At 40.7% G+C, this 27,778-nt stretch overlaps 1 protein-coding gene across 1 annotated transcript; it reads right to left on the bottom strand.

Moving 5' to 3' along the window:
- Positions 1–1,139: 1,139 nt before the first annotated feature.
- On the bottom strand, positions 1,140–27,256 carry LOC140736998 (E3 ubiquitin-protein ligase RNF170-like). The gene is made up of 6 exons (XM_073063080.1): positions 27,153–27,256; positions 26,880–26,970; positions 9,901–10,009; positions 4,936–5,009; positions 3,152–3,262; positions 1,140–1,743 (listed from the first exon to the last, which is right to left on the bottom strand). The coding sequence occupies exons 1-6, from the start codon at positions 27,221–27,223 to the stop codon at positions 1,477–1,479; spliced, it is 723 nt and encodes a 240-aa protein (XP_072919181.1). The 5' UTR covers positions 27,224–27,256; the 3' UTR covers positions 1,140–1,476.
- Between the last annotated feature and the right edge of the window lie 522 nt (positions 27,257–27,778).

Raw genomic sequence — 27,778 nt, 5'->3', positions numbered from 1 at the left:
GTATGCAACTGGAACAATTTTGTGTGTTTGCCTTTTTAAAATTGGATAGAATTAGAATATGGGTGAGAACCATGAAGTGTGCATCATAACTAATATCAATATCATTTAGTCTGCATCTTCCTGATGTGGTTTGATGCCTCTACTCAATATTAATGGCTTGGCAGGATCGGTGATAGGAGCTGAAAATCCAGTTAGTTTCCCTCTGTCAGCAGGGCCATGATAGATGAGAAATGCAGCCAGCAGCTGACTTGGGACATAATCACCAAAAGATTTAGACAGCAAGAGCCTCATTTGTACATTCACCAGCCAGCTTTCATGCTGGGGATGCAGTCTCCTAGGAGTGTACTGGGTCACAGAGGACACATGGGGATATTTTCTTCTTTTTAGCACTCTGATTTATAAACAACAATGTTGTATGAGTTGGACAATAGAAGTCACAAATAAATAATACCTTATTGTTTTCTGTGTCATCCTTTGCCTCTTCATTCATGCCTTTCCTAGCTTTTATCTTATTAAAGTTTCCCAGTAATTGCCAGGCTCACTTCCTGAATGGACAGCTCTCTTCTACTCCATAAATTGCTTCTTCAATTAACTCCAAACCTTCTGGGTACCTTTCCTTGATATTTTCCGACTTCATTGTGACTCATTTGCTTGGAGCATACTGACAGCATGGTTTCATTTTCCTGTTTTAAGCTTTCCAATAGGACCAGTTTGAAAGTGAGCTTAGCACTCATATAGAACTGTAGAGCACAGGAATGGCCTCTTCAGCCCAGTGCCAATCTGAACTACGTAATTCCATTTGCCTGCACTTGGTCTGTATCCCATTATTACTTGCCCATGTATCAGTCTAAATGCTTCTTAAACGTTGCTATTGTATATGTTTCTCCTACCTACCCTGGCAGCATGTTCTCTCTGTAAAAGAACTTGCCTCATTAATCTCCTTTAAACTTTTCCCCTTTTACCTGGCTTCCAGTACTTGACATTTCTACTTTGGGAAAAAAGACTCTGACTATCTACCCAATCTATACCTCTCGTAATTTTACATATTTCTATCAGTTCTTCCCTCAGCTTCCCTCAGAGAAACCAACCCAAGTTTGCCTTCTTGAACCAAATTCACTCTTACCAATTTCAAAATAATACTCTTTTTTTATTGTTTTCAAACAGATGTTATTAAATAAAGATAATTATGGGATTAAAACATTTTCATTTTGGACCTTCAAGGTTTTAAAAAATGTATTTTATACCTATTAGTCAAATGCATAAATAGTTTCAGATTTATTAACATAAAAACAGTTTAGAGCATCTGGTTATTTTTTTACAAACAAGGATATTAAATACTAAGCAATGGTAATATTAAAAATGTGTGTACAGGTATCAATTCAAATTACTAAAGCATATTTACAGTTTTCCTTGAACATTTGTTAGAAATGGTTCACATATTAAGTCTGGTTATAGACGCTGAGTTGTGGCATTTGTTCAAGTCGCTTCCTCTAGCCCCATCTGCTGGCAAATATTAATCATACAGAAAAGCAACAGGATTACAACTGTCAAATCATCAAAAGTCTTCAAGATCCCATTGAACGTTTCAGGTATAATATCAAGAGGAGAAGTAAGGTGGATGATGGCTCCAAAGAAGCAAATTGCAATCCTTAAACGGAAGATCCACACTAATCCCGCCATCGTCAAGAGCCCTCTGAAGGCCATCTGGAGCAACAGTGGCATGTCACAGACATAATCTGCAAACTGATCAAAAGCATTAGATATTATGGGGAACAAGAATGAAATGACAATGAGCAATAAATAAATTACAATTAGGAGTATTTAATGGTGAATAAGAAAATGGTAGCAATAATAAATAAATATTTTGTGTCTCCTTGCAGAGGAAAACAAACAAAAAATGATAAAGCTAAAAAGTCTAATGAGAATAATAGAAATTGATGATAATGGACAGAATTTACTAATGAAATTCAAAAGCTGTAAGTTATTAAAACCTGATTATATGCATCCCAACATTTAAAAGGTGAATTCTAGAAAGCTCAAGGATTCCAAATTCTATACGTTCTAGAATGTTTCCAGCGTAAAACGTGTTGCTGCAAAACCTGGAGGTCTGCGGATTTGATCTCTTTTCTTAAGGATGTACTCAAAGAAATTATGCCTTCTATATTCATTAACCATGTCAATTTCACTTATTAGGTGATTTTCTAAATGATCTGTTTTCTGCCTTCTTATCTGAAACCTTTGTAACGCACACTTACTTCAAACAATTGAAAACCTCATTGTGCTTAAAAAATCTTAGGGTCCTATGCCACTCTTACAATTGTTATTTAGATAATCAATTGCTGGTTTTACCAGTTCTTTAGAGTAACAGGTGCAGAAATACTTACATATCTGCATTGTCCATGAACTCCATTGACAGCACATGTTCTAGCTTCCCTAAAGAATATCCTCCTGTTTGCTTCCCAGCTCTCCATATTACCCCACCGTCTCCACTCCTCCAGATTTTTGCTCCATATCTTGTCCATATCAGCTAGCAGCTACACAGACCACTGGCGCTTTGATTATAATATTTACCGTAAGTGAGGCATACTCTATCCAGAGATGTTGTCTGACCCATAAAGTATTTTGAGGATTCTGCATTTTTATTTCATATTTCTGTCATCTGCAGTGCTTTATATTTTGATTAAAGAACAAGTTGTTCGTGCATGCAGATTCCTTTGCTGAGTAACAGAAGAAAGAAAAGTTTGCCAGTTCAAACTTAACCTAAGAATAATAAGAACAGAAATGCTGGAAATACTCAGCAGGTCAGGCTGCATGTGTGGAAATGCAAATTGGAAATGTTAATTCTCTTTCTCTTGCCCCAGAAATAGGTTCACCTGAGGAATATTTCCAGCATTTCTGCTTTTATTCTCAATTTCCAGCATCTGCAGTTTCTTTTTGTTCATTTTGCTGAAACATCATAAAGTAGATTATAAAATCTTGACAATTCCTATACATTTTCATTATTCTTTGGATTTTTCTCATTATATAATTCTAAAGATTTGCTTTGATTTGCCTTAATTTGTGAAATTCCGTCTCATGAGATAACATGAGCATGAAATTGTAGTGCTTCTCCTACACTGAGGATAGATCTACTTTCAAAGAGTTGGCTTACGGGTCGAGGCTGGCCAGAGAAACGCTTGTTGTATTCTCTGATATCTCGGAGGATCTGCTGCCCCTGCCACTCCTGGTGATTCTCACGGGACAGTCCACAGAGCAGGCTCACCTGAAGTAAAGAGAAACAGAATTATCCCTATTCTTATGAGCACAACATAAAAGAATGACGTGGGCTTTTGCTTTTACACAGTAGCAATATACAGTATGTTCAGAGGGATTATAATAATTTATTGCAACTAATTTAGCATTCCCACTCTTAATTTGAATTTTACTAATGAGAAATCTGTTTTATTTTTTAATACACAAAATACATTGAATTAGTGGCACTAATTATTCATTAACATAATATTTAGAAAACATATGATTGATTATGATAATAAGAAAAGTGTTAAATTTCTATCATTGAAAATAATAGTCATTTCAGAATGTACAAACATGGTGACCATTCCCTGACCAGCACCATCTCAAGATGTTCCAATAATTAATTTTGTCATTCACCGTGAGTTCTTTTTCTTCATGCCCAGTTTGGAAGCATATTAGATGTGGAAATTACCAGCCACCATATCTCTATCAGAAATTTAAAAATCATGTCCAATAATATTCTGTAGATGTAGCACTAATCTGTGAAATGGGAGCTGGTCAAAGCTTTCAAGTCTGCCATAAGAACTCTTGAATGAGTCCTTACTTTAAAAAAATCTATATTATTAAAACCTATAGGTCTCTTATTAGGTATGTTTCTTGCAAATGGCTGTGACATTTACACCAGCCAAGCAATTTTTTTTTGCAGTTGATGTATACCTTCCAAATTGTCTTTAGTGAGGCCTTGTAGGAATCAGCTAGACTGAATCTCAGAGCCATTCCTTGTTGCAGTGTTTATGTCAGTACTGAGTTGGTTGCAGGCCCAGCCTACGACCTCAGAACACTCTCTCTGCTGGTACTTTAGTCAATATTTAGTGCAAGTTGCATTACGACAGACCCTGCTTTTCAGATGAGGTGTCAACTTTTAAAATTTGGAAAAACGTATAAATTTATCCATTGATATGTTTGACAGACAACTGAGTAAAGATTTTGTTTTATAGGAAAGTTAGTGAATTTCCTTGAGGCTATCCTCCATTATGCTGGAGTGGTGGGGTGGTGGGGGGGTGGGGTGCAGTACATGTCGACCAGATACCCAGTGTTAGCAGAAACCATGTATTGAATGAACCTTTTTCTGCCCCTACAAGGCCAGGAAGAGCTAGCCCAGCAACTTGTTTTTTGTTTGAGATGCTGAGACCTGACAAGGGGCTAAATGCTGATACTCTAAATAAAATAAAGATTTTCAACCTCCAAAGGGGTACATCTGTGCCTCACACGGGAGCCTGGCATATTGTACTACGGTACTTTCAGATGCACAGGCATGTTCTGATTTCTAAGATGACTTTACCCCTAAAACAACCCAATTTTTAAAAAATCTAATTTGGCACTACTGGTGACTATAGGATCTAGCTGCATGTAAATTAGCTTCCATATTTAACACTTAGGGCAACCTTGTGACTACACCCTTCCTAGGCTTAACTTCAGATCAGTCTGAAGCCTTGAGTCTGGGCAGGTACTTCAGCCATATTGCTACCTTCATATTTAACAAGAAGCTTGAGGAATTTGCACTCCAACATTTATTTTAGTAGAAATGATGTACGACTATAGCTGTGCTACCACTTCGGCCTCCATTTAAAATGTAAATGGCTTTATGTTTAATTGCATTTATTAATTTCAATTTAATTAACAATTTATTTTCATTCATACCTTTCTTCGACATAGAGGGCAGCTTACAGGTCCTAACCAAGACCCATGTTTCCAATATGCAATTAAGCATGGCCCTGTTGGTAAAAGAACAGCAGAAAATAGCACTGTTTAATAACTGAGCTGAAATATTGTTCTTTAACTTCTAAAATCAAGGTTTAAAATCAGTTCAATCTGATAGGATATTTTGATAATTTTAACCTAATTCTAAAGAGGCCTGAGTCAGTGTATTAAATGTCCAGAGTTTGGCAAGAACTGGAACTAAAATTGTGATGAAACTTCAATACATAATAATCAGCCTGCAACTCACTCACAAGAATTGCTTAGCCCCGTATAATAAGCAACTGCATAATTTTTGATTACATGGATGTTATATAAGTTAGAATCCAAGACAAATCTCTATATTAAAGTTTTATCTTGAATCTTAAGGAGGAACTCCTGCAAAAGGGGAGCTCCTGCAAACATTTTGGAACTATAACTACAACTTTAAATTCAAATATAGCTGTTTAATTCACACAATTGCATGTAAACTTCAAGTACTCTGACACTGGAATTGTGCAGAAATGTTTTCATTTTTCGCACTGATGGCCGAGCAGTCAATAGCATAACATCCACGAGGAAATCTGCAGATGCTGGAAATTCAAACAACAACACACACAAAATGCTGGTAGAACACAGCAGGCTAGGCAGCATCTATAGGGAGAAGCGTTGTCGACGTTTCGGGCCGAGACCCTTCGTCAGGACTAACCGAAAGGAAAGATAGTAAGAAATTTGAAAGTAGTGGGGGGAGGGGGAAATGCGAAATGAAAGGAGAAGACCGGAGGGGGTGGGATGAAGCTAAGAGCTGGAAAGGTGATTGGCGAAAGTGATACAGAGCTGGAGAAGGGAAAGGATCATGGGACGGGAGGCCTCAGGAGAAAGAAAGGGGGGGGGAGCACCAGAGGGAGATGGAGAACAGGCAAACAACTAAATATGTCAGGGATGGGGTAAGAAGGGGAGGAGGGGCATTAACGGAAATTAGAGAAGTCAATGTTCATGCCATCAGGTTGGAGGCTACCCAGCCGGTATATAAGGTGTTGTTCCTCCAACCTGAGTTTGGATTCATTTTGACAATAGAGGAGGCCATGGATAGACGTATCAGAATGGGAATGGGATGTGGAATTAAAATGTGTGGCCACTGGGAGATCCTGCTTTTTCTGGCGGACCGAGTGTAGGTGTTCTGCGAAACGGTCTCCCAGTCTGCGTCGGGTCTCACCAATATATAAAAGGCCACATCGGGAGCACCGGACGCAGTATACCACACCAGACGACTCACAGGTGAAATGTCACCTCACCTGGAAACATGGCTGACTGAGGTGGATAGATTTTCTTCCTACCAGCAAAGATAATACTTTTATAATTTTTACCCATTTGGATTGTCAGTCAGGCTTGTAAAGTAAATTAAAATTACCAGCAGACCAAACAGAGTAATATGTAATGGCAAATTCCCTTTCCTAAAAACATATCAGTAAACTAATTGGGATTTGCTGAATGTTCAGCAGTTTAAAGAATCATTTTTCTTAAGTTTTGTTGAAGCTAATTGAATTCATGATTAGTGGAGTACAGGGCCACAAGTATAATCACTATTTACATGAACGTTCTGATAAATGGCTCATAGGGGAATTAATCACACATGGATTAAAAACCAAGTATTATGAATGCTTGCCTAAACTCTCCTTTTGATTTTTTAAAAAATGCTGTATATCTTAAGATCTTACAACAAGGCAATATTTATCATCAGTATAAAGGGTTTTTGGTTATTCAATATAGAGAAGTCAATTGCAGTCACAGATAACTAGAAATTGTCTTAGTATTTCTCTCGCTCTCTTTATCTCTCACTAAATTGCTGGGAAATAATCAGGACTTCAGGCAAACAAACAAAGGTAACTTATTAAACAGAAGAAAAGATTGCAATGTTAAATCAACATGACTTTCTTCCACAGAAGTAGAAAGACTTTCTGGCAAGTTCCACACTAAACATTGTTGCAACATGCAGAGAGTAGCTAATCAAATGGTGCCATTTTTGAAATAGTAAAACTTTAACACAGCAATAATTGTTAACCAAAGTTCAAAGTAAATTTATTATCAAAGTACATCGAGTATATGTCACCATATAGTACCCTGAGATTCATTTTCTTGCGGTCATTCATAGTAAATACAAATAAATGGTACAATCAATGAGAAACTGCACACAGCAAGACGGACAAAGAATTAATTTGCAGAAGGCAAGAAACTGCAAATATAAAAACAAAACAAAATAATAATAATAAATAAATAAGCAATAAATACTAAGAACATTAGATGAGTCCGTAAAAGTGAGTCCATAGGCTATGGGAACAGTTCAGTGATGGGGCAAGTGAAGTTGAGTGAAGTTATCCCCTCTGGTTCAAGAGCCTGATGGTTGAGGGTAATGACTGTTACTGAACCTAGTAGTGAGGGTCCTGAGGATCCTGTACCTCCTTCTTGATGGCAGCAGCAATGCTACATACAACACAAACCTTTCACCCTTCTTTTAAGAAAGAAGAACTAAACAGAAATTTTAAAATGCACAAGTAGCCAGAATAAGTGTTGTGTCCATAAGAACATAAGATATAGGAGCAGAAGTTGATCATTCGGCCCAACGGGTCTGCTCTGCCATTCAATCATGGGTTGCTCCAATTCTTCCTGTCATCCCACTCCCCTTGCCTTCTCCCCATACCCTTTGATACCCTGGCTAATCAAGAACCTATCTATCTCTGCCTTGAATTCACTCAAGGACTTGGCCTCCACAGCTGCTCATGGCAATGAATTCCATAAAATCATCACCCTCTGACTAAAGTAATTTCTCCGTATCTCTGTTTTGAATGGATGTCCTTCAATCTTGAAGTCGTGCATCTTGTCCTTGACACCCCTACCGTGGGAAATAACTTTGCCAAATCTAATCTGTTCGGGCCTTTTAACATTTGGAATGTTTCTATGAGATCCCCCCTCATTCTCCTGAACTCCAGGGAATACAGCCCAAGAACTGCCAGACATTCCTCATTCAGTAACCCTTTCATTCCTGGAATCATTCTCGTGAATCTTCTCTGAACCCTCTCCAAAGTCAGTATGTCCTTTCTAAAATAAGGAGTCCAAAACTGCATACAATATTCTAAGTGTGGTCTCACGAGTGCCTTACAGAGCCTCAACATCACATCCCTGCTCTTATATTCTATACCTCTAAAAATGAATGCCAACTTTGCATTTGCCTTCTACACCACTGACTCAACCTGGAGGTTAATCTTCAGGTTATCCTGCACAAGGACTCCCAAGTCCCTTTGCATCCCTGCATTTTGAACTCTCTCCCCATCTAAATAATAATCTCCCTGTTTATTTCTTTTGATACATAGTTGGATCATCCATAGCTGAAATTGAATGTTGACTATCTTCATTACAGGGTAATTGTTGTTTGTCTTAGTGAACTGCAACATAAAGGATGCATGCTTAGTATGTCACTGTACTCTCTCTACACCCATGACTCTGTGGCTAGGCACAACTCAAATACTATGTGTAAATCCACCAATGAAACAATTGTTGTCGGCAGAATCCCAGGTGGTGACAAGAAGGCATATAGGAGTGAGATAGATTGGCTTGTTAGAGGGGTATCACAACAACAACCTTATTCCCAATCTCAGTAAGATCAAGGAATTGATTGCAGACTCCAGGAAGGGGAATTTGAGGGAACACACACCAACCAGTCCTCATCAAGGGATCAGCAATGGAAAGAGTGAGCTGTTTCAAGTTTCTGTCTGTCAACATGTCTGAAGATTTATCTTGGGCCAACATATTGATGTAATTACAAAACAGGCAAGTTAACGGCTATATTTCATTAGGAGCTTGAGGAAATTTGGTACGTTACCAAAGACTCCAGCAAATTTCCACAGATGTACTGTGGAGAGTATTCTGACTGGCTGCATCACTGTCTGGTATAAAGGTATTACTAATTCACAGGATCAGAAAAAGCTCCAGAGTTGTGAACTCTGCCAGCTCCATCATGGGCACTAGCCTCCCCAACATCACGAACACTTTCAAAATACGACGCCTTAAGAATGCAGCAACCAACATGAAGGCCCTCACCATCAAGAACGTGCCCTCTTCTGTTCACTATCATCAGGGAGGATGTACAAGATCCTGAAGACACATGCTCAAACTTCTAGGAACAGCTTCTTCCCCTCATGAATGCATGAACATTACCTCAATATTATGCTCTCTTTTTGCTCTACTTAATTTTTAATATTTCTCATTGTACCTTACAGTAATTGTTACTGTACTGCAGCCACAAAACACATCTCATGACATATGTCAGTGATAATAAGTGATTCTAATGCTGATTCTGAAATGGACACTACCAACTCCATGTATTCTGTCTTGTGTATGCACCCAAGTTAATGCATGTGATATATGAGCATTGACAGGAAGCACTAGTAATGGCATTTGAACATAGCGGAAGGCATAACTCAGCCTGATTCTCTTTTTGGACAACATCCAAGCATGTTTCTAGTCAGAAGCTAACAGCATCTGTGCTGAGTGGTTATGAATTAAAAACAGGAATTTACTAATCTATAGAGCACCATTTAGTGATCCTAACACTACAAAAAATGATGGCATCAGTCATTTTAGATTATTTCTATATTCCAATGTATAAAATCACCAAAGGAATAAAATATATTGGTTACATTTACCTTTACCAAAACTATGAGGAAGTTCTAAATTAAAGCTAGCAGCTTCAATTTTTTTTAAAAAAGAGAGAAGAGCAATGGCTATATATCGGATGTGTTTGGTATCATTGGTAAGATTGAAATAGGGACATAGGAAATGGAAGGAAGGAAACATCTATTCTTCACATTCTCCAAAAACAAACAAACATTTGAGAATGGTGTGGAGAATGTAACTTCACAGAGTGAAACCTACCACAAAATAAATGTCCACAGCTGGTTTCCACAGGAAGCGTTAGATCGTGGAGACAAATGGGACAGTGCAGATCACCGTGGAAGCAAGACTTTGAACAGGTTTGCAATTCCTGCCACAAAACAAAGAAATATGAAATGGATGGATTCTTCAAATTGTAGGTTGCCATAGATTTTACCTTTCTGACAATGAGAACTTCTGCAGTAACCCCTGTTAGATTCTGGTGCTTAAATCCAAGGGTCTTTCAGAAGTCAGGAAAGAGACACAAAACTTGTTTAAGGATCATTTTATTAAGAGTTGATAGAACAAAGAGAAGCTGAACAGAAAGTGACAGAGGTCTACCAAGCAAAGAGAGAGAAACAAAGGAACAAAAATGGCACCTAGTGTAGAACAGCTATTTTTATACGTCTGAGTCTGACAGTCAGAGTTGCCCATGGATATTGCACCCTAACTGTCCAGATATGCAAACCTGGGCAATACAATATGGAGAGCAAGCTGTTGCCCATGTAGCAGGCTCCCCCTCTCCACGCATCTGATGAACCCAAAGGAACGGCAGAGACCGATACAGTTTGGTACCAGCAGCATCACCGGAGTTGCCAGTCAGCAGTGAACCCAATGTAAGACTACCTTAGGGACTCCAGCTCCAGATTTTTATCTCAGGGTTTACTCCTGAAGTCTTCCCCATGAGTAGGTATAGCCGCAAGGCAGTGGAGGTTTAAGATCCGAGTTTTCCTTCTCCTAGATGAGCTGCCACCCTCAGCTGATGAGTCGCATTTGCCGAAGCGACTGGTTTTAAGGTGCCAGTAATTTGCCTTTGCCCCTTCTCCTGTCAGTAGAAATGGTTCTGCCGGGCTTAATAGCTAAGCCACACATGAAGACCAGGAGCTGGACTTGGTAGTCAGAGACTATCTGAGGTGCACACCATTGGCAATATTTCATATGTAGTAGGAGCTTTCCCCCATTACCACCCTAGCTATAACAACCTTAAGGAATTTTTATACGTCAGAGATATGAACACATTCCATTCAAATCTATAGATAAAAATTAACCGATTAGAAAGCACTTATTCAAATACTGCAGAACCAAGTTAACCAAGGAGAAAACACTTATTTAAACAATACAGAACAAAGAAACTTCAAGAGCTTCCAGGAATTATACTTTGTGTAGTCACTAGAGGCACATTAAACTGTTATATGCATGTAAGAAATACTAAAATACAAGAAGTACTAAAATTGTTAAACTGTGAAGAAAATAACAATTAGACAGTCTAATCTAAGAATTAAGCAGTTGTATCCAAAACTCCCCCCTTTGATTCTAAATCATATGTTTAAAATCATTACATCAGAAAATTTAGAGGCAGAAAACATTATATATAAATAATATTTTAAAAACTGGTATGAAACATCAAAGGATAAATATTCTTCAAAGTATTCATAAGATAATGTCATGATTAGGCAGATTAGTAAGCACATTTAAAAGAATTTGAACTATTAATGAGCACCTTTAAACAAGTAAACACATGTAAATTATGATAAGGCATATTAATATGAATAATAGGACTCCTAATACTGAGAAGCCGCAGATTCCAAGACTTGAATGGATTTAGTCAAAGACATCCCTTCCATTAGATTGATGAATTTCAGCTGCTTCTTTACAGATATAATCAGCCAAATTAGTTAATGTCTTAAGATACGGTCAGGTATGTAAGTATAGCACTCCTTGCCTATAACTGGACATTCCCTCTTAACTACTCGAAAAAGATCTAATGCCATACAATCTTGAAGGACCATCTTACACATGGAAACCTCTTCTGTTACTTTTCTCATGACTTCAGCAGAGTCATTGCTTAATTTTTCTAAGGTCCCAGCAACATTTTTAATTTCAACTTTACTCCTTGTAACATCATAAAATGGGAATAAAATTGATGCAAAATGTTCTCCTTCTGAAATGTCTTGTTTGCTTCCATACTCGGGAGGTAAAAGTAACGTGTGTACAGTGTGTCACGTGGCAGGGAAAACACACCCTATATAACAAAATGTGTGGGCTCCATTTCCACACATAAAATACATATCATTCCATGAACTTAGCCCATCTCTTACTGCTTGAACTTTGTTGAATTGTAAAATTTTTCTGATCGACAATAAGAATTTCAGTCATTACTCCATTTAGGACAATGTCAAGTGTAACTGCATGAACTATGCCCTGCTGGAATGGTACTTTCTGAACTCAAGCAAAAGGTAGTTTTGACTGTGAACATATGAATAGATTTCATATCCTTGTCAAGAATAATAGATGTGGATATATCCCAGGATAAAACATGAGTAGGTCAGATAAGATACTCCCTAAATCATGCTGATTATATTTACAGTTTAAGACGGTATGTGGGGGCATGATCATTTATGTTTTCATTGAGAATGAATCACGGGCAAAATGACAGCATCACCATTGCTGTAATGTTTAATAGAGACGGCTCATATTTGTTCTGAATCTGCAGGTATGCCTAGCTCAAACCCTCAGTTATCTTTTCCTATGCAACTGGAGATTCTGTAGTTGGTTTCATGATTTTGGCCATTATTTTGATCTTAGTTAATACGTACCTTTTATTAGTTAGACCACAGTCTCAAAATGTTAATAGCTTGCAGCCAAAATTGTAATAGGTTGTCTTGCAACCTGAATTTAATGCTTTTCTCCCCATGCTCATATTTAACTTTTCTCATGCACTCTACTGGTTTGCATGAATTTATTATCTTTTTATCCCTGCTCCACTACTTGTATAAATTGAATATTTTACACTCCACTGGCCTGCATATTTAATCTGTACTCTACTGGTTTTCCATGTGCCTCCACTGGCCTGCATATTTAATCTGTACTCTACTGGTTTTCCATGTGGCTCCACTGGCCTGCATATTTAATCTGTACTCTACTGGTTTTCCATGTGCCTCCACTGGCCTGCATATTTAATCTGTACTCTTCTGGTTTTCCATGTGCCTCCACTGGTCTGCATATTTAATCTGTACTCTACTGGTTTTCCATGTGCCTCCACTGGCCTGCATATTTAATCTGTACTCTACTGGTTTTCCATGTGCCTCCACTGGCCTGCATATTTAATCTGTACTCTACTGGTTTTCCATGTGCCTCCACTGGCCTGCATATTTAATCTGTACTCTACTGGTTTTCCATGTGCCTCCACTGGCCTGCATATTTAATCTGTACTCTTCTGGTTTTCCATGTGGCTCCACTGGCCTGCATATTTAATCTGTACTCTACTGGTTTTCCATGTGCCTCCACTGGCCTGCATATTTAATCTGTACTCTACTGGTTTTCCATGTGGCTCCACTGGCCTGCATATTTAATCTGTACTCTACTGGTTTTCCATGTGGCTCCACTGGCCTGCATATTTAATCTGTACTCTACTGGTTTTCCATGTGCCTCCACTGGCCTGCATATTTAATCTGTAATCTACTGGTTTTCCATGTGGCTCCACTGGCCTGCATATTTAATCTGTACTCTACTGGTTTTCCATGTGGCTCCACTGGCCTGCATATTTAATCTGTACTCTTCTGGTTTTCCATGTGGCTCCACTGGCCTGCATATTTAATCTGTACTCTACTGGTTTTCCATGTGCCTCCACTGGCCTGCATATTTAATCTGTACTCTACTGGTTTTCCATGTGGCTCCACTGGCCTGCATATTTAATCTGTACTCTACTGGTTTTCCATGTGGCTCCACCGCCCTGCATATTTAATCTGTACTCTACTGGTTTTCCATGTGGCTCCACTGGCCTGCATATTTAATCTGTACTCTACTGGTTTTCCATGTGGCTCCACTGGCCTGCATATTTAATCTGTACTCTACTGGTTTTCCATGTGGCTCCACTGGCCTGCATATTTAATCTGTACTCTACTGGTTTTCCATGTGGCTCCACTGGCCTGCATATTTAATCTGTACTCTACTGGTTTTCCATGTGCCTCCACTGGCCTGCATATTTAATCTGTACTCTACTGGTTTTCCATGTGCCTCCACTGGCCTGCATATTTAATCTGTACTCTTCTGGTTTTCCATGTGGCACCACTGGCCTGCATATTTAATCTGTACTCTACTGGTTTTCCATGTGCCTCCACTGGCCTGCATATTTAATCTGTACTCTACTGGTTTTCCATGTGGCTCCACTGGCCTGCATATTTAATCTGTACTCTACTGGTTTTCCATGTGGCTCCACTGGCCTGCATATTTAATCTGTACTCTACTGGTTTTCCATGTGCCTCCACTGGCCTGCATATTTAATCTGTACTCTTCTGGTTTTCCATGTGCCTCCACTGGCCTGCATATTTAATCTGTAATCTACTGGTTTTCCATGTGGCTCCACTGGCCTGCATATTTAATCTGTACTCTACTGGTTTTCCATGTGGCTCCACTGGCCTGCATATTTAATCTGTACTCTTCTGGTTTTCCATGTGGCTCCACTGGCCTGCATATTTAATCTGTACTCTACTGGTTTTCCATGTGCCTCCACTGGCCTGCATATTATATCTGTACTCTACTGGTTTTCCATGTGGCTCCACTGGCCTGCATATTTAATCTGTACTCTACTGGTTTTCCATGTGGCTCCACCGCCCTGCATATTTAATCTGTACTCTACTGGTTTTCCATGTGGCTCCACTGGCCTGCATATTTAATCTGTACTCTACTGGTTTTCCATGTGGCTCCACTGGCCTGCATATTTAATCTGTACTCTACTGGTTTTCCATGTGGCTCCACTGGCCTGCATATTTAATCTGTACTCTACTGGTTTTCCATGTGGCTCCACTGGCCTGCATATTTAATCTGTACTCTACTGGTTTTCCATGTGGCTCCACTGGCCTGCATATTTAATCTGTACTCTACTGGTTTTCCATGTGCCTCCACTGGCCTGCATATTTAATCTGTACTCTTCTGGTTTTCCATGTGGCTCCACTGGCCTGCATATTTAATCTGTACTCTACTGGTTTTCCATGTGCCTCCACTGGCCTGCATATTTAATCTGTACTCTACTGGTTTTCCATGTGGCTCCACTGGCCTGCATATTTAATCTGTACTCTACTGGTTTTCCATGTGGCTCCACTGGCCTGCATATTTAATCTGTACTCTACTGGTTTTCCATGTGCCTCCACTGGCCTGCATATTTAATCTGTACTCTTCTGGTTTTCCATGTGCCTCCACTGGCCTGCATATTTAATCTGTACTCTACTGGTTTTCCATGTGGCTCCACTGGCCTGCATATTTAATCTGTACTCTACTGGTTTTCCATGTGCCTCCACTGGCCTGCATATTTAATCTGTACTCTACTGGTTTTCCATGTGCCTCCACTGGCCTGCATATTTAATCTGTACTCTTCTGGTTTTCCATGTGCCTCCACTGGCCTGCATATTTAATCTGTACTCTACTGGTTTTCCATGTGCCTCCACTGGCCTGCATATTTAATCTGTACTCTACTGGTTTTCCATGTGGCTCCACTGGCCTGCATATTTAATCTGTACTCTACTGGTTTTCCATGTGGCTCCACTGGCCTGCATATTTAATCTGTACTCTACTGGTTTTCCATGTGCCTCCACTGGCCTGCATATTTAATCTGTACTCTACTGGTTTTCCATGTGGCTCCACTGGCCTGCATATTTAATCTGTACTCTACTGGTATTCCATGTGGCTCCACTGGCCTGCATATTTAATCTGTACTCTACTGGTTTTCCATGTGCCTCCACTGGCCTGCATATTTAATCTGTACTTTACTGGTTTTCCATGTGGCTCCACTGGCCTGCATATTTAATCTGTACTCTACTGGTTTTCCATGTGGCTCCACTGGCCTGCATATTTAATCTGTACTCTACTGGTTTTCCATGTGGCTCCACTGGCCTGCATATTTAATCTGTACTCTACTGGTTTTCCATGTGCCTCCACTGGCCTGCATATTTAATCTGTACTCTACTGGTTTTCCATGTGCCTCCACTGGCCTGCATATTTAATCTGTACTCTACTGGTTTTCCATGTGCCTCCACTGGCCTGCATATTTAATCTGTACTCTACTGGTTTTCCATGTGCCTCCACTGGCCTGCATATTTAATCTGTACTCTACTGGTTTTCCATGTGCCTCCACTGGCTTGCATATTTAATCTGTACTCTACTGGTTTTCCATGTGCCTCCACTGGCCTGCATATTTAATCTGTACTCTACTGGTTTTCCATGTGCCTCCACTGGCCTGCATATTTAATCTGTACTCTACTGGTTTTCCATGTGGCTCCACTGGCCTGCATATTTAATCTGTACTCTACTGGTTTTCCATGTGGCTCCACTGGCCTGCATATTTAATCTGTACTCTACTGGTTTTCCATGTGGCTCCACTGGCCTGCATATTTAATCTGTACTCTACTGGTTTTCCATGTGCCTCCACTGGCCTGCATATTTAATCTGTACTCTACTGGTTTTCCATGTGCCTCCACTGGCCTGCATATTTAATCTGTACTCTTCTGGTTTTCCATGTGCCTCCACTGGCCTGCATATTTAATCTGTACTCTACTGGTTTTCCATGTGCCTCCACTGGCCTGCATATTTAATCTGTACTCTTCTGGTTTTCCATGTGGCTCCACTGGCCTGCATATTTAATCTGTACTCTACTGGTTTTCCATGTGGCTCCACTGGCCTGCATATTTAATCTGTACTCTACTGGTTTTCCATGTGGCTCCACTGGCCTGCATATTTAATCTGTACTCTACTGGTTTTCCATGTGGCTCCACTGGCCTGCATATTTAATCTGTACTCTACTGGTTTTCCATGTGCCTCCACTGGCCTGCATATTTAATCTGTACTCTACTGGTTTTCCATGTGGCTCCACCGCCCTGCATATTTAATCTGTACTCTACTGGTTTTCCATGTGGCTCCACTGGCCTGCATATTTAATCTGTACTCTACTGGTTTTCCATGTGGCTCCACTGGCCTGCATATTTAATCTGTACTCTACTGGTTTTCCATGTGGCTCCACTGGCCTGCATATTTAATCTGTACTCTACTGGTTTTCCATGTGGCTCCACTGGCCTGCATATTTAATCTGTACTCTACTGGTTTTCCATGTGGCTCCACTGGCCTGCATATTTAATCTGTACTCTACTGGTTTTCCATGTGCCTCCACTGGCCTGCATATTTAATCTGTACTCTTCTGGTTTTCCATGTGGCTCCACTGGCCTGCATATTTAATCTGTACTCTACTGGTTTTCCATGTGGCTCCACTGGCCTGCATATTTAATCTGTACTCTACTGGTTTTCCATGTGCCTCCACTGGCCTGCATATTTAATCTGTACTCTACTGGTTTTCCATGTGCCTCCACTGGCCTGCATATTTAATCTGTACTCTACTGGTTTTCCATGTGGCTCCACTGGCCTGCATATTTAATCTGTACTCTACTGGTTTTCCATGTGCCTCCACTGGCCTGCATATTTAATCTGTACTCTACTGGTTTTCCATGTGCCTCCACTGGCCTGCATATTTAATCTGTACTCTACTGGTTTTCCATGTGCCTCCACTGGCCTGCATATTTAATCTGTACTCTACTGGTTTTCCATGTGGCTCCACTGGCCTGCATATTTAATCTGTACTCTACTGGTTTTCCATGTGGCTCCACTGGCCTGCATATTTAATCTGTACTCTACTGGTTTTCCATGTGGCTCCACTGGCCTGCATATTTAATCTGTACTCTACTGGTTTTCCATGTGGCTCCACCGCCCTGCATATTTAATCTGTACTCTACTGGTTTTCCATGTGGCTCCACTGGCCTGCATATTTAATCTGTACTCTACTGGTTTTCCATGTGGCTCCACTGGCCTGCATATTTAATCTGTACTCTACTGGTTTTCCATGTGGCTCCACTGGCCTGCATATTTAATCTGTACTCTACTGGTTTTCCATGTGGCTCCACTGGCCTGCATATTTAATCTGTACTCTACTGGTTTTCCATGTGCCTCCACTGGCCTGCATATTTAATCTGTACTCTTCTGGTTTTCCATGTGGCTCCACTGGCCTGCATATTTAATCTGTACTCTACTGGTTTTCCATGTGCCTCCACTGGCCTGCATATTTAATCTGTACACTACTGGTTTTCCATGTGGCTCCACTGGCCTGCATATTTAATCTGTACTCTACTGGTTTTCCATGTGGCTCCACTGGCCTGCATATTTAATCTGTACTCTACTGGTTTTCCATGTGCCTCCACTGGCCTGCATATTTAATCTGTACTCTTCTGGTTTTCCATGTGCCTCCACTGGCCTGCATATTTAATCTGTACTCTACTGGTTTTCCATGTGGCTCCACTGGCCTGCATATTTAATCTGTACTCTACTGGTTTTCCATGTGGCTCCACTGGCCTGCATATTTAATCTGTACTCTACTGGTTTTCCATGTGCCTCCACTGGCCTGCATATTTAATCTGTACTCTACTGGTTTTCCATGTGCCTCCACTGGCCTGCATATTTAATCTGTACTCTTCTGGTTTTCCATGTGGCTCCACTGGCCTGCATATTTAATCTGTACTCTACTGGTTTTCCATGTGCCTCCACTGGCCTGCATATTTAATCTGTACTCTACTGGTTTTCCATGTGGCTCCACTGGCCTGCATATTTAATCTGTACTCTACTGGTTTTCCATGTGGCTCCACTGGCCTGCATATTTAATCTGTACTCTACTGGTTTTCCATGTGCCTCCACTGGCCTGCATATTTAATCTGTACTCTACTGGTTTTCCATGTGGCTCCACTGGCCTGCATATTTAATCTGTACTCTACTGGTATTCCATGTGGCTCCACTGGCCTGCATATTTAATCTGTACTCTTCTGGTTTTCCATGTGGCTCCACTGGCCTGCATATTTAATCTGTACTCTACTGGTTTTCCATGTGCCTCCACTGGCCTGCATATTTAATCTGTACTCTACTGGTTTTCCATGTGCCTCCACTGGCCTGCATATTTAATCTGTACTCTTCTGGTTTTCCATGTGCCTCCACTGGCCTGCATATTTAATCTGTACTCTACTGGTATTCCATGTGGCTCCACTGGCCTGCATATTTAATCTGTACTCTTCTGGTTTTCCATGTGGCTCCACTGGCCTGCATATTTAATCTGTACTCTACTGGTTTTCCATGTGCCTCCACTGGCCTGCATATTTAATCTGTACTCTACTGGTTTTCCATGTGCCTCCACTGGCCTGCATATTTAATCTGTACTCTACTGGTTTTCCATGTGCCTCCACTGGCCTGCATATTTAATCTGTACTCTACTGGTTTTCCATGTGCCTCCACTGGCCTGCATATTTAATCTGTACTCTACTGGTTTTCCATGTGGCTCCACTGGCCTGCATATTTAATCTGTACTCTACTGGTTTTCCATGTGCCTCCACTGGCCTGCATATTTAATCTGTACTCTACTGGTTTTCCATGTGGCTCCACTGGCCTGCATATTTAATCTGTACTCTACTGGTTTTCCATGTGCCTCCACTGGCCTGCATATTTAATCTGTACTCTTCTGGTTTTCCATGTGGCTCCACTGGCCTGCATATTTAATCTGTACTCTACTGGTTTTCCATGTGCCTCCACTGGCCTGCATATTTAATCTGTACTCTACTGGTTTTCCATGTGGCTCCACTGGCCTGCATATTTAATCTGTACTCTACTGGTTTTCCATGTGCCTCCACTGGCCTGCATATTTAATCTGTACTCTACTGGTTTTCCATGTGGCTCCACTGGCCTGCATATTTAATCTGTACTCTACTGGTTTTCCATGTGGCTCCACTGGCCTGCATATTTAATCTGTACTCTACTGGTTTTCCATGTGGCTCCACTGGCTTGCATATTTAATCTGTACTCTACTGGTTTTCCATGTGGCTCCACTGGCCTGCATATTTAATCTGTACTCTACTGGTTTTCCATGTGGCTCCACTGGCTTGCATATTTAATCTGTACTCTACTGGTTTTCCATGTGGCTCCACTGGCTTGCATATTTAATCTGTACTCTACTGGTTTTCCATGTGGCTCCACTGGCCTGCATATTTAATCTGTACTCTACTGGTTTTCCATGTGGCTCCACTGGCTTGCATATTTAATCTGTACTCTACTGGTTTTCCATGTGGCTCCACTGGCCTGCATATTTAATCTGTACTCTACTGGTTTTCCATGTGGCTCCACTGGCCTGCATATTTAATCTGTACTCTACTGGTTTTCCATGTGGCTCCACCGGCTTGCATTTCTTTTTGACGGATCTTTTCATTAAAACATCAGTTTCTCACTCCTAATTCCCATCTGATATCTGAAGCCAGAATCTGTTTTTCTCTCAGACAACAGATGAACAGGGAAGTTCTTACCCTATTTGTTTAGGCGCTGAAAATTCCACTTTTGTCTTCGTTTATTCTGAGTAACTTCGAAATCCTGCTGTCTACGCCACTTGTTGGATTCTGATGTTTAAATCCAAGGCTCTTTCAGAAATCAGGAAAGAGGCACAAAACTTGTTGTTTCACAATTGTTTTATTAATCGTTGATAGAACAAAGTGAAGCTGAACACAGTGACAGAGTTCTACTGAGCAAAGAGACAATAGAATAAGATGGCACCTAGCATAGAACAGCTACTTTTATATCACAGAGATGGATGCCATAGAGGGAAAGAGGGTTTAAAAGAAGCGAGTGGGGTAGCCAACACATTTTGCGCACTACAGTTCCCGAGGGGACATGAGATTGCATAGAGGGAGAGAGAGTTTAAAAGAAGCGAGCAGGGGCAGTCAGCACATTTTGCGCACCACAGTTCCTGAGGAGACATTGGATTGCGCATAATAAGGCATTTGGCAAGGTCCAATAAAAAGAAATTGGATTTTGAGCAGTGAGGATTCTAAGCAGGAGAACGGAATGCTCTTCTTGCAGAACATGGGAAGGCATAGACATCTCCAGTGTCACTGATGACTACACGTACAAGAAGTGCATCCAGCTGCAGCTTCCAACAGACTGTGTTAAGGAGTTGAAGTTGGAACTGGATGAACTCTGATTCATTCGAGAGACTGAGAGAGTGAAAGACAGAACATAGAAGGTGGTAGTTACACCCAGGGTGCAGAACGCAGGTAACTGGGTGAGTATCAGGAGGGGAAAAGGGATAGACAGATAGTGTGTACACCTGTGGCCGCTCCCCTCAACAACAGCTTTGGATTGTTGTTCACCTGTTGTTTGCTTGCGTGTCTCTGGGACTGAGCCTGTCTCTATGGCTCAGAAGGGAAGGGGGAGAAGAGGCAAGTTGTAGTGATAGGTGATTCATTGGTTATGGTAGCAGAGTGCTGAAGAAACTCAGCAGGTCAGGCAGCATCTATGGACATGAACAACCAGTCGATATTTCAGGCCAAGACCTTTCTTCAGTACTGGAAAGGAAGGGGGAAGATGGCAGAATAAAAAGGTGTGGAGAGGAGAAGGAGGGTAGCCAGAAAGTAAGAGGTGAAGCCATGTGGAAGGGAAAGATAAAGGACCAGAGAGGAAGGAATCTGATAGGAGAGGAGAGTGGACCATTGGAGAAAGGGATGGAGGAGGAGCCCTAGGGGGAAGTGATAGGCAGGTGAGGTGCAAAGAGGCAAGAGTGCAGAGTGGGGAATTGTAGAAGAAGAGGGGATGGGAAGGGACTTTTTTTAACAGTGGGTTGGAGGCTACCCAGATGGAATATAAGGTGTTGCTCCTCCACGCTGAGGAAGTCCTCATTGTGGCTCAAGAGGAGGCCAACATGTCAGAGTGGGAATGGTAATTAGAATTAATATGTTGGGTCACTGGGAAGTTCCACTTTTGGCAGAAGGAGCAGAGGTGTTCAACAGAGTGGTCCCCGATTTACCACATGTCTCACCAATGTAGAGGAACCCACATCAGGAGCACCACATGTAATAGACAACCCGAGAAGATTCACAGGTGAAGTGTGGCCTCACCTGGAAAGACTGTTGGGGTCCTGAATGGAGGTGAGGGGGGGAGGTGAATGGGCAAGTGTAACACATTAGCCACTTGCAGGGATAAGTACCAGCTGGGAGATCAGTGGGAATGGATGAATGGACAAGGAAATGATGGAGGGAGCAATTCCTGCAGAAAGTGGAGGGGGGGGGGGGTAGGTAAAGATGTGTTTAGTGGTAGGATCCCTTTGGAGTTGGCAGAAGTTGTGGAGAAAGTTGTGTTGGATGTGAAGGCTCATGGAGTGGTAGGTAAGGACAAGATGAACTTACTGTTAAGGCAGCGGGAAAATTGGGTGAGCCCAGATGTCCAGGAAATGGAGAAGATCTGAGTGAGGGCAGCATCAGTGATGGAGAAAGAGAAACCCCATTCTCTGAAGGAGGAGGGGGGCACCTCTGATGTCCTGGAAAGGAAACCCTCATCCTGGGAACAATAGATAGGGTCATAAAGAAACTTTTTGGCACATTGGCATTCATAAATCAACATATTAAGCACAGGAGTTGGGATGTTATGTTGAAATTGTATAAGATGTTGGTGGGACCTAATTTGGAGTATCATGTGCAGGTTTGGTCACCTACCTACAGGAAAGATGTAAGTAAGAATGTGCAGCAAATTTACAAAGATGTTGCTGGGACATGAGGACCTGAGTTATCGAAAAAGAATGAATAGGTAAGGACTTTATTCCCTGGAACATACTGTAGAAGATTGAGGGGAGATTTGATAGTGTTATACAAAATTATGCGGAATATAGGTAGGGTAAATACAAGCAGGTTTTTTCTACTGAAGATGGGTGAGATTACAATTAGAGGTCATGGCTTAAGGGTGAAAGGAGAAATGGTTAAGGGGAACATGAGGGGGAATGTCTTCACTCAGAGGGTGGTAAGAGTGTGGAACAAGCTTCCAGCGCAAGTGGTGGATGTGGGTTTGATTTCAACATTTAAGAGAAATTTGAATAGGTACATGGATGGTATAGAGGTCTATGGTCTGGATGTAGATCAGTGGGACTAAGCAGGTTAATGCTTCAGCACGGACTAGATGGGCTGTAGGGCCTATTTCTGTGCTGTAGTGTTCTATAATCCTTTGACTCTATAAGAAAAAATTGCATTCAAAGCTACAGATAAGAATTAACCAATGAGAAAGCACTTACATAAATAATGCAGAACAAAGCAACTTACAGAGCTTCCTCAAATTATACTTTGTATAACCGTTAGAGGAATATTACGCTTTTATATACATACAAGAACAACTTAAAAAACAACAAGTAATTAATTGTTAAACTGCTAAGAAAATAACAATTAAACCATCTAATCTAAGAATTAAACAGTTGGATCCAAGACCACAAAAGTTTCTGAATAGTAAGATAATTCATTGATTTCAAACAGAGCTTTCTGCTAATTAGATTCAAGGAATCCTGCAAAAGGACACAATTTTTGATGGATGATTTATGATGCTTTTGTCCTTATAGTTTCTGGGCAATCCCTTTATGCCAAGTTCTGGAATAACTGGCGATGGAGTTTATCTAGAGCATTTGGCGATACAGGCACATCTGTAAATTGCTAGAACACCACCTGATGTACAGTAGCAGGGCATGTGCTTCTAATGAGGCATTGATCAGAGGCTTTTTCCCAGGGCTGAACACAAGAGGGCACAGTTTTAAGATGCTTCAAAGTGGGTACAGAGGAGATGTCGGAGCTAGTTTTTTCTGCAGAGCGTGGTGAGTGTGTGGAATGGGCTGCTGGCAATGGTGGTGGAGGTAGATATGATAGGGTCCTTTAAGGGACTCCTGGATAGGTACATGAGCTTAGAAAAATAAAGGGCTATCGGTAACCCTAGGTAATTTCTAAAGTAAGTACATGTCCAGCACAGCATCGTGGGTCGAAAGGCCTGTATTGTGCTGTAGGTTTTCTGTATTTCTATGTTTCTAATAAAAATTACAATGGATTGATCTTTGTGTCCAGCAGGGGCTCGTAGAGAGGATTTGGCCATTCTTGTGCTATGACCTTTACAGCATCAAGGTCCAAAGTGATCTTGGCCTGTAGATTTCTGAGGATTTTTGACAGTTGTGAAGTACAGAAGGGTGCATCAGGAGGGTTAGTATTCATTGAAATCCTCAATAGTGTGAATGTCACATTAACGTATTAGCAATGTGTTGTTGTCTAAGGAAGTAAAGGCAGTATGGCCTGTTTCTTGCATTGTCCACATGTATCAGGTTGATGAATTTCTTGAAGTAATTGTAGAAGTAAGAAAGTTGGTTCACTCTCAGTGTCTCTGCAACATTTCATTAAGGGAAGATCTTGCATAATAAATCTGTTGAGTTCATTGAGAAAGACACAAGCAGGGTAGAAAAAGGAGATAGATTTTCAAAAGGCCATTGCAAGGTGCTGCACGTGACCATGGTAAACAAGGTGAGAGCTCACTGAGTTAGAGGCAAGGTACTAGCATGGACAGAAGATTGGGCAAAGGTGAAGGTGAGTTTCTCAGGATGGCTACCGGTGACTGGTGGAGTTCACTGGAGGTCAGCGGTGGGACCACAGCTTTTCACTTTATCCTGATCTGATTGGCAAAACTGATGGCAATGTGGCCATGTTTGTAAATAATACCAAGATAGGTGGAGTGGCAAGTCGCGCTAAGAAAGCAAGGAGTCTGCAGAAAAATAGCTGAGAAAATGGCTAAAGAAGTGACAGATGGAATACAATACAGGGAAGTGTTTGGTTATGCAGAATAAAAGTACAGACTTGTTTCTAAATTGAATTCTGAAATCTGAGATGCAAAGGGACCTGGGAGTCCTAGTGCAGGATTCCCTAAAGGTTAGTTAGCAGGTTGAGTGGGTAGTAAGGAAGGCAAATGCAATGTTATCATTTGTGTTGACAAGCCTACAATATAAAAGAAAGGGTACTGAGAGGATTTATAAGAATTTTGCTCCAAATCTATTTGGAATAATGTGAATCCCATATCTAAGAAATGATGTGCTGACCCCTGGAGAGGATTCAGAGGAGGTTCACAAGAATTATCCCGGGAATGTAAGGGGGATTGTATGAGGAGCGTCTGGTGACTCTGGGCCGTACTTAATAGAGTTCAGAAGGATAATAAGGGAATCACATTGAAACCTCATAAATTATGGAAGGCCTATATAAAGTGGGTGTGGAGAGGATGTTTCTATTAGTAAGATAGCTAGGGATCCAAGGACACAACCTCAAAATAAAGGGACATTGCCTTGGAACTGATATGAGAAGGAATTACTTTTTCCAGAGTGTGGTGAATCTGTGGAATTCATTGCCATGGAGAGCTGGAGAGGCCAAGTCATTGGGTATATTACAGAGATCAATAGGTTCTTGATTAGAAAAGGGTTAAGGAGAAAGGCAGAAAGCCATGTTTTAATAGCTGAGCAGACTTGAGTGACCAAGTGGCCTAATTCTGCTCCTATATCATATGCTGTCACTGTTCACAATATGTCTTCTGATATTCCATCTCTTTATCAGCTTGCTGTTTCTCTTTACTGCATTTCAGCAAGGGTTTTCTTTGAGATTCTTCCCTACCATTTACCTGCTACTCCAACAGAAAACATTCAAACGGTTCTTTATCATTTCAAATAAGCTGTTTCCAACTGCAAGCAGTAATTAAACTTAGTTTTGAAGGAGGTTTTCCATTTCCCAGTTACGGTACTGATAATTGCGAATGCAGAATAATAAGACTTATACCTAAGAGTTCCACACTGCCCATCCAGATCAAGTTAGTCCCAACTTCCACATGAAATAAGAAAAACAATTAACCATGGGTTCCCTGCTGAATTGAAGGGGCAGAAGAGATTCACCAGATGTTGCCTGGGATGGAGCACTTCATTTATGAGACTGAGTTTATTATCCTTGGGGTGGAGGGTGGACCTGATAAAGGGTTACAAGATTATGAGGGTCGATAGTTGGATACTTTTCCCCATGGCAGAATGGACTAAAAAAAGAGGGCATAGAGAGCAAGAGTATAGTTTTAGAAGGGATCCGAGGAGGAACTTTTTCAATCAGCCAGTGGCTGAAACCTGGAACTAAGAGAATGCTGGAAGCAAGTACTCTCACAACATTTAAGTCTCCAGGTGACCTCTTGAACCACAAAGAAACAAAAGGCCCTGGATCAAGTGCTAGTAACTAGGATTAGTATAGATGAGTAGAAACATAGAAAATAGGTGCAGGAGTAGGCCATTCGGCCCTTCGAGCCTGCACCGCCATTCAGTATGATCATGGCTGATCATCCAACTCAAAACCCTGTACCTGCTTTCTCTCCGTACCCCCGATCCCTTTAGCCACAAGGGCCATATCTAACTTCCTCTTAAATATAGCCAATGAACCGGCCTCAACTGTTTCCTGTGGCAGTGAATTCCACAGATTCACCACTCTTTGTGTGAAGAAGTTTCTCCTCATCTCGGTCCTAAAAGGCTTCCCCTTTATCCTTAAACTGTGACCCCTCGTTCTGGACTTCCCCAACATTGGAAACAATTTTCCTGCATCTAGCCTGTCCAATCCCTTTAGAATTTTATACGTTTCAATAAGATTCCCCCTCAATCTTCTAAATTCCAGTGAGTCTTTCTTCATATGAAAGTTCTGCCATCCTAGGAATCAATCTAGTGAACCTTCTTTGTACTCCCTCTATGGCAAGAATGTCTTTCCTCAGATTAGTGGACCAAAACTGTACACAATATTCTAGGTGCAGTCTCACCAAGGCCTTGTATAACTGCAGTAGAACCTCCCTGCTCCTGTACTTGATGGTCAGCATAAAAGCAGTGGGCCAAAAGCCTTGTTGGTCAGCTGAATGACCGTATAACTCTATGATTCAAAGATCATTCTTAATAAACAGCTTTTATTCCATCAGAACTGGTCACAAGTAAATACATGAGTTTAAGTCACAAAATGTAGGAAACTTGCATTAGCCATTAATGTTTATAACAACATCATAAAGAAAAGACTGAGCATTATAGTTTATTATTAGATAAGTCTCAGCGTGAGAATTGAAAGCACACTCACTGGGTAACTACTGTTGCAGCTGTCCATTGGCTGGCCTGAACACTTTTTCATCAGAGCTGTTGCATTCCTGTTGCTGTTAGTATGATTCAATCTGAAAGACACAATGTTTAAAAAAAGAAAGGTAAGCCTTATATGAAGTAAGCTTATGAATTTCATTATATAAAAAGAGCTTAACCAACACTTCTATTGATAACTGGAGTTTTATTTGAAATTTAAAGCAAAATTTTTTTTTCTTTTATTAATGAAACTAAAACATTTAAAGTGATTGCAAACCTTCCTGCCCAAAACCAGCTCCCTCCTTCTGTCCACCATCGAGAGAGACATATTGTAATCGAGTCTGACATGGTAAACGATAAGCATTGTTGCAAATTTGATACCTTGGGGTTTCCCCTTTGAAGTTTAAAGTGCACGAACTGAAGAACTGGTGTGGAAATTTATTGTATATTTCAATATTTAATTTGGCTCAGTAAATAGGCTTTGAAAATGATTTTCTTCAGGACAAAGGGCATTCTTTTATGTTGTTTTTTACCATAGAAAGTTCAAAATTATTTGGAACAGCAATGAAAATTCTTAAAACACGTTAACCACAGCTATTTAATTTTCATTCTCAACCTATATTTAGATTTTGCAACTATTAGTTGAATCAGTGAGTTTAATCCAAATTTTGGGAAGAATTACATAATTCAGAGGAAGCTACTTGTTTTTTTCACTCACCACATTGCTGTAGGTGAAACTTAACCAGAAGACATGATACATTTCCTGACATGACAATCGTGGTTAGACTCACAACACTATACAAGGTGTTCTATGTAAACGTGGTTTCTCTTCAGCTAAGCAGCCTGGATTTTGTGATCCCAAAACATTATGAAAAAAATGGTAATTTTCACCTACTTGTCTCT

This window comes from Hemitrygon akajei, chromosome 12 (genome assembly GCF_048418815.1).
Source record: "Hemitrygon akajei chromosome 12, sHemAka1.3, whole genome shotgun sequence".
Taxonomy (NCBI): domain Eukaryota; kingdom Metazoa; phylum Chordata; class Chondrichthyes; order Myliobatiformes; family Dasyatidae; genus Hemitrygon; species Hemitrygon akajei.
This window is presented reverse-complemented; position numbering and strand designations above follow the sequence as displayed.

What these genes read in the sequence shown, in the direction of transcription:
- LOC140736998 (XM_073063080.1), bottom strand. Translation starts at nt 27,223, where the DNA reads ATGTCAGACTCGATTACAATATGTCTCTCTCGATGGTGGACAGAAGGA. An exon ending in AGCTGGTTTTGGGCAGGAAG is followed by an intron (nt 26,971 to 27,152) that starts GTTTGCAATCAC and finishes TGTGTCTTTCAG; the next exon opens with ATTGAATCATACTAACAGCA. An exon ending in TCTCTGGCCAGCCTCGACCC is followed by an intron (nt 1,744 to 3,151) that starts GTAAGCCAACTC and finishes GCTTTTGATCAG; the next exon opens with TTTGCAGATTATGTCTGTGA.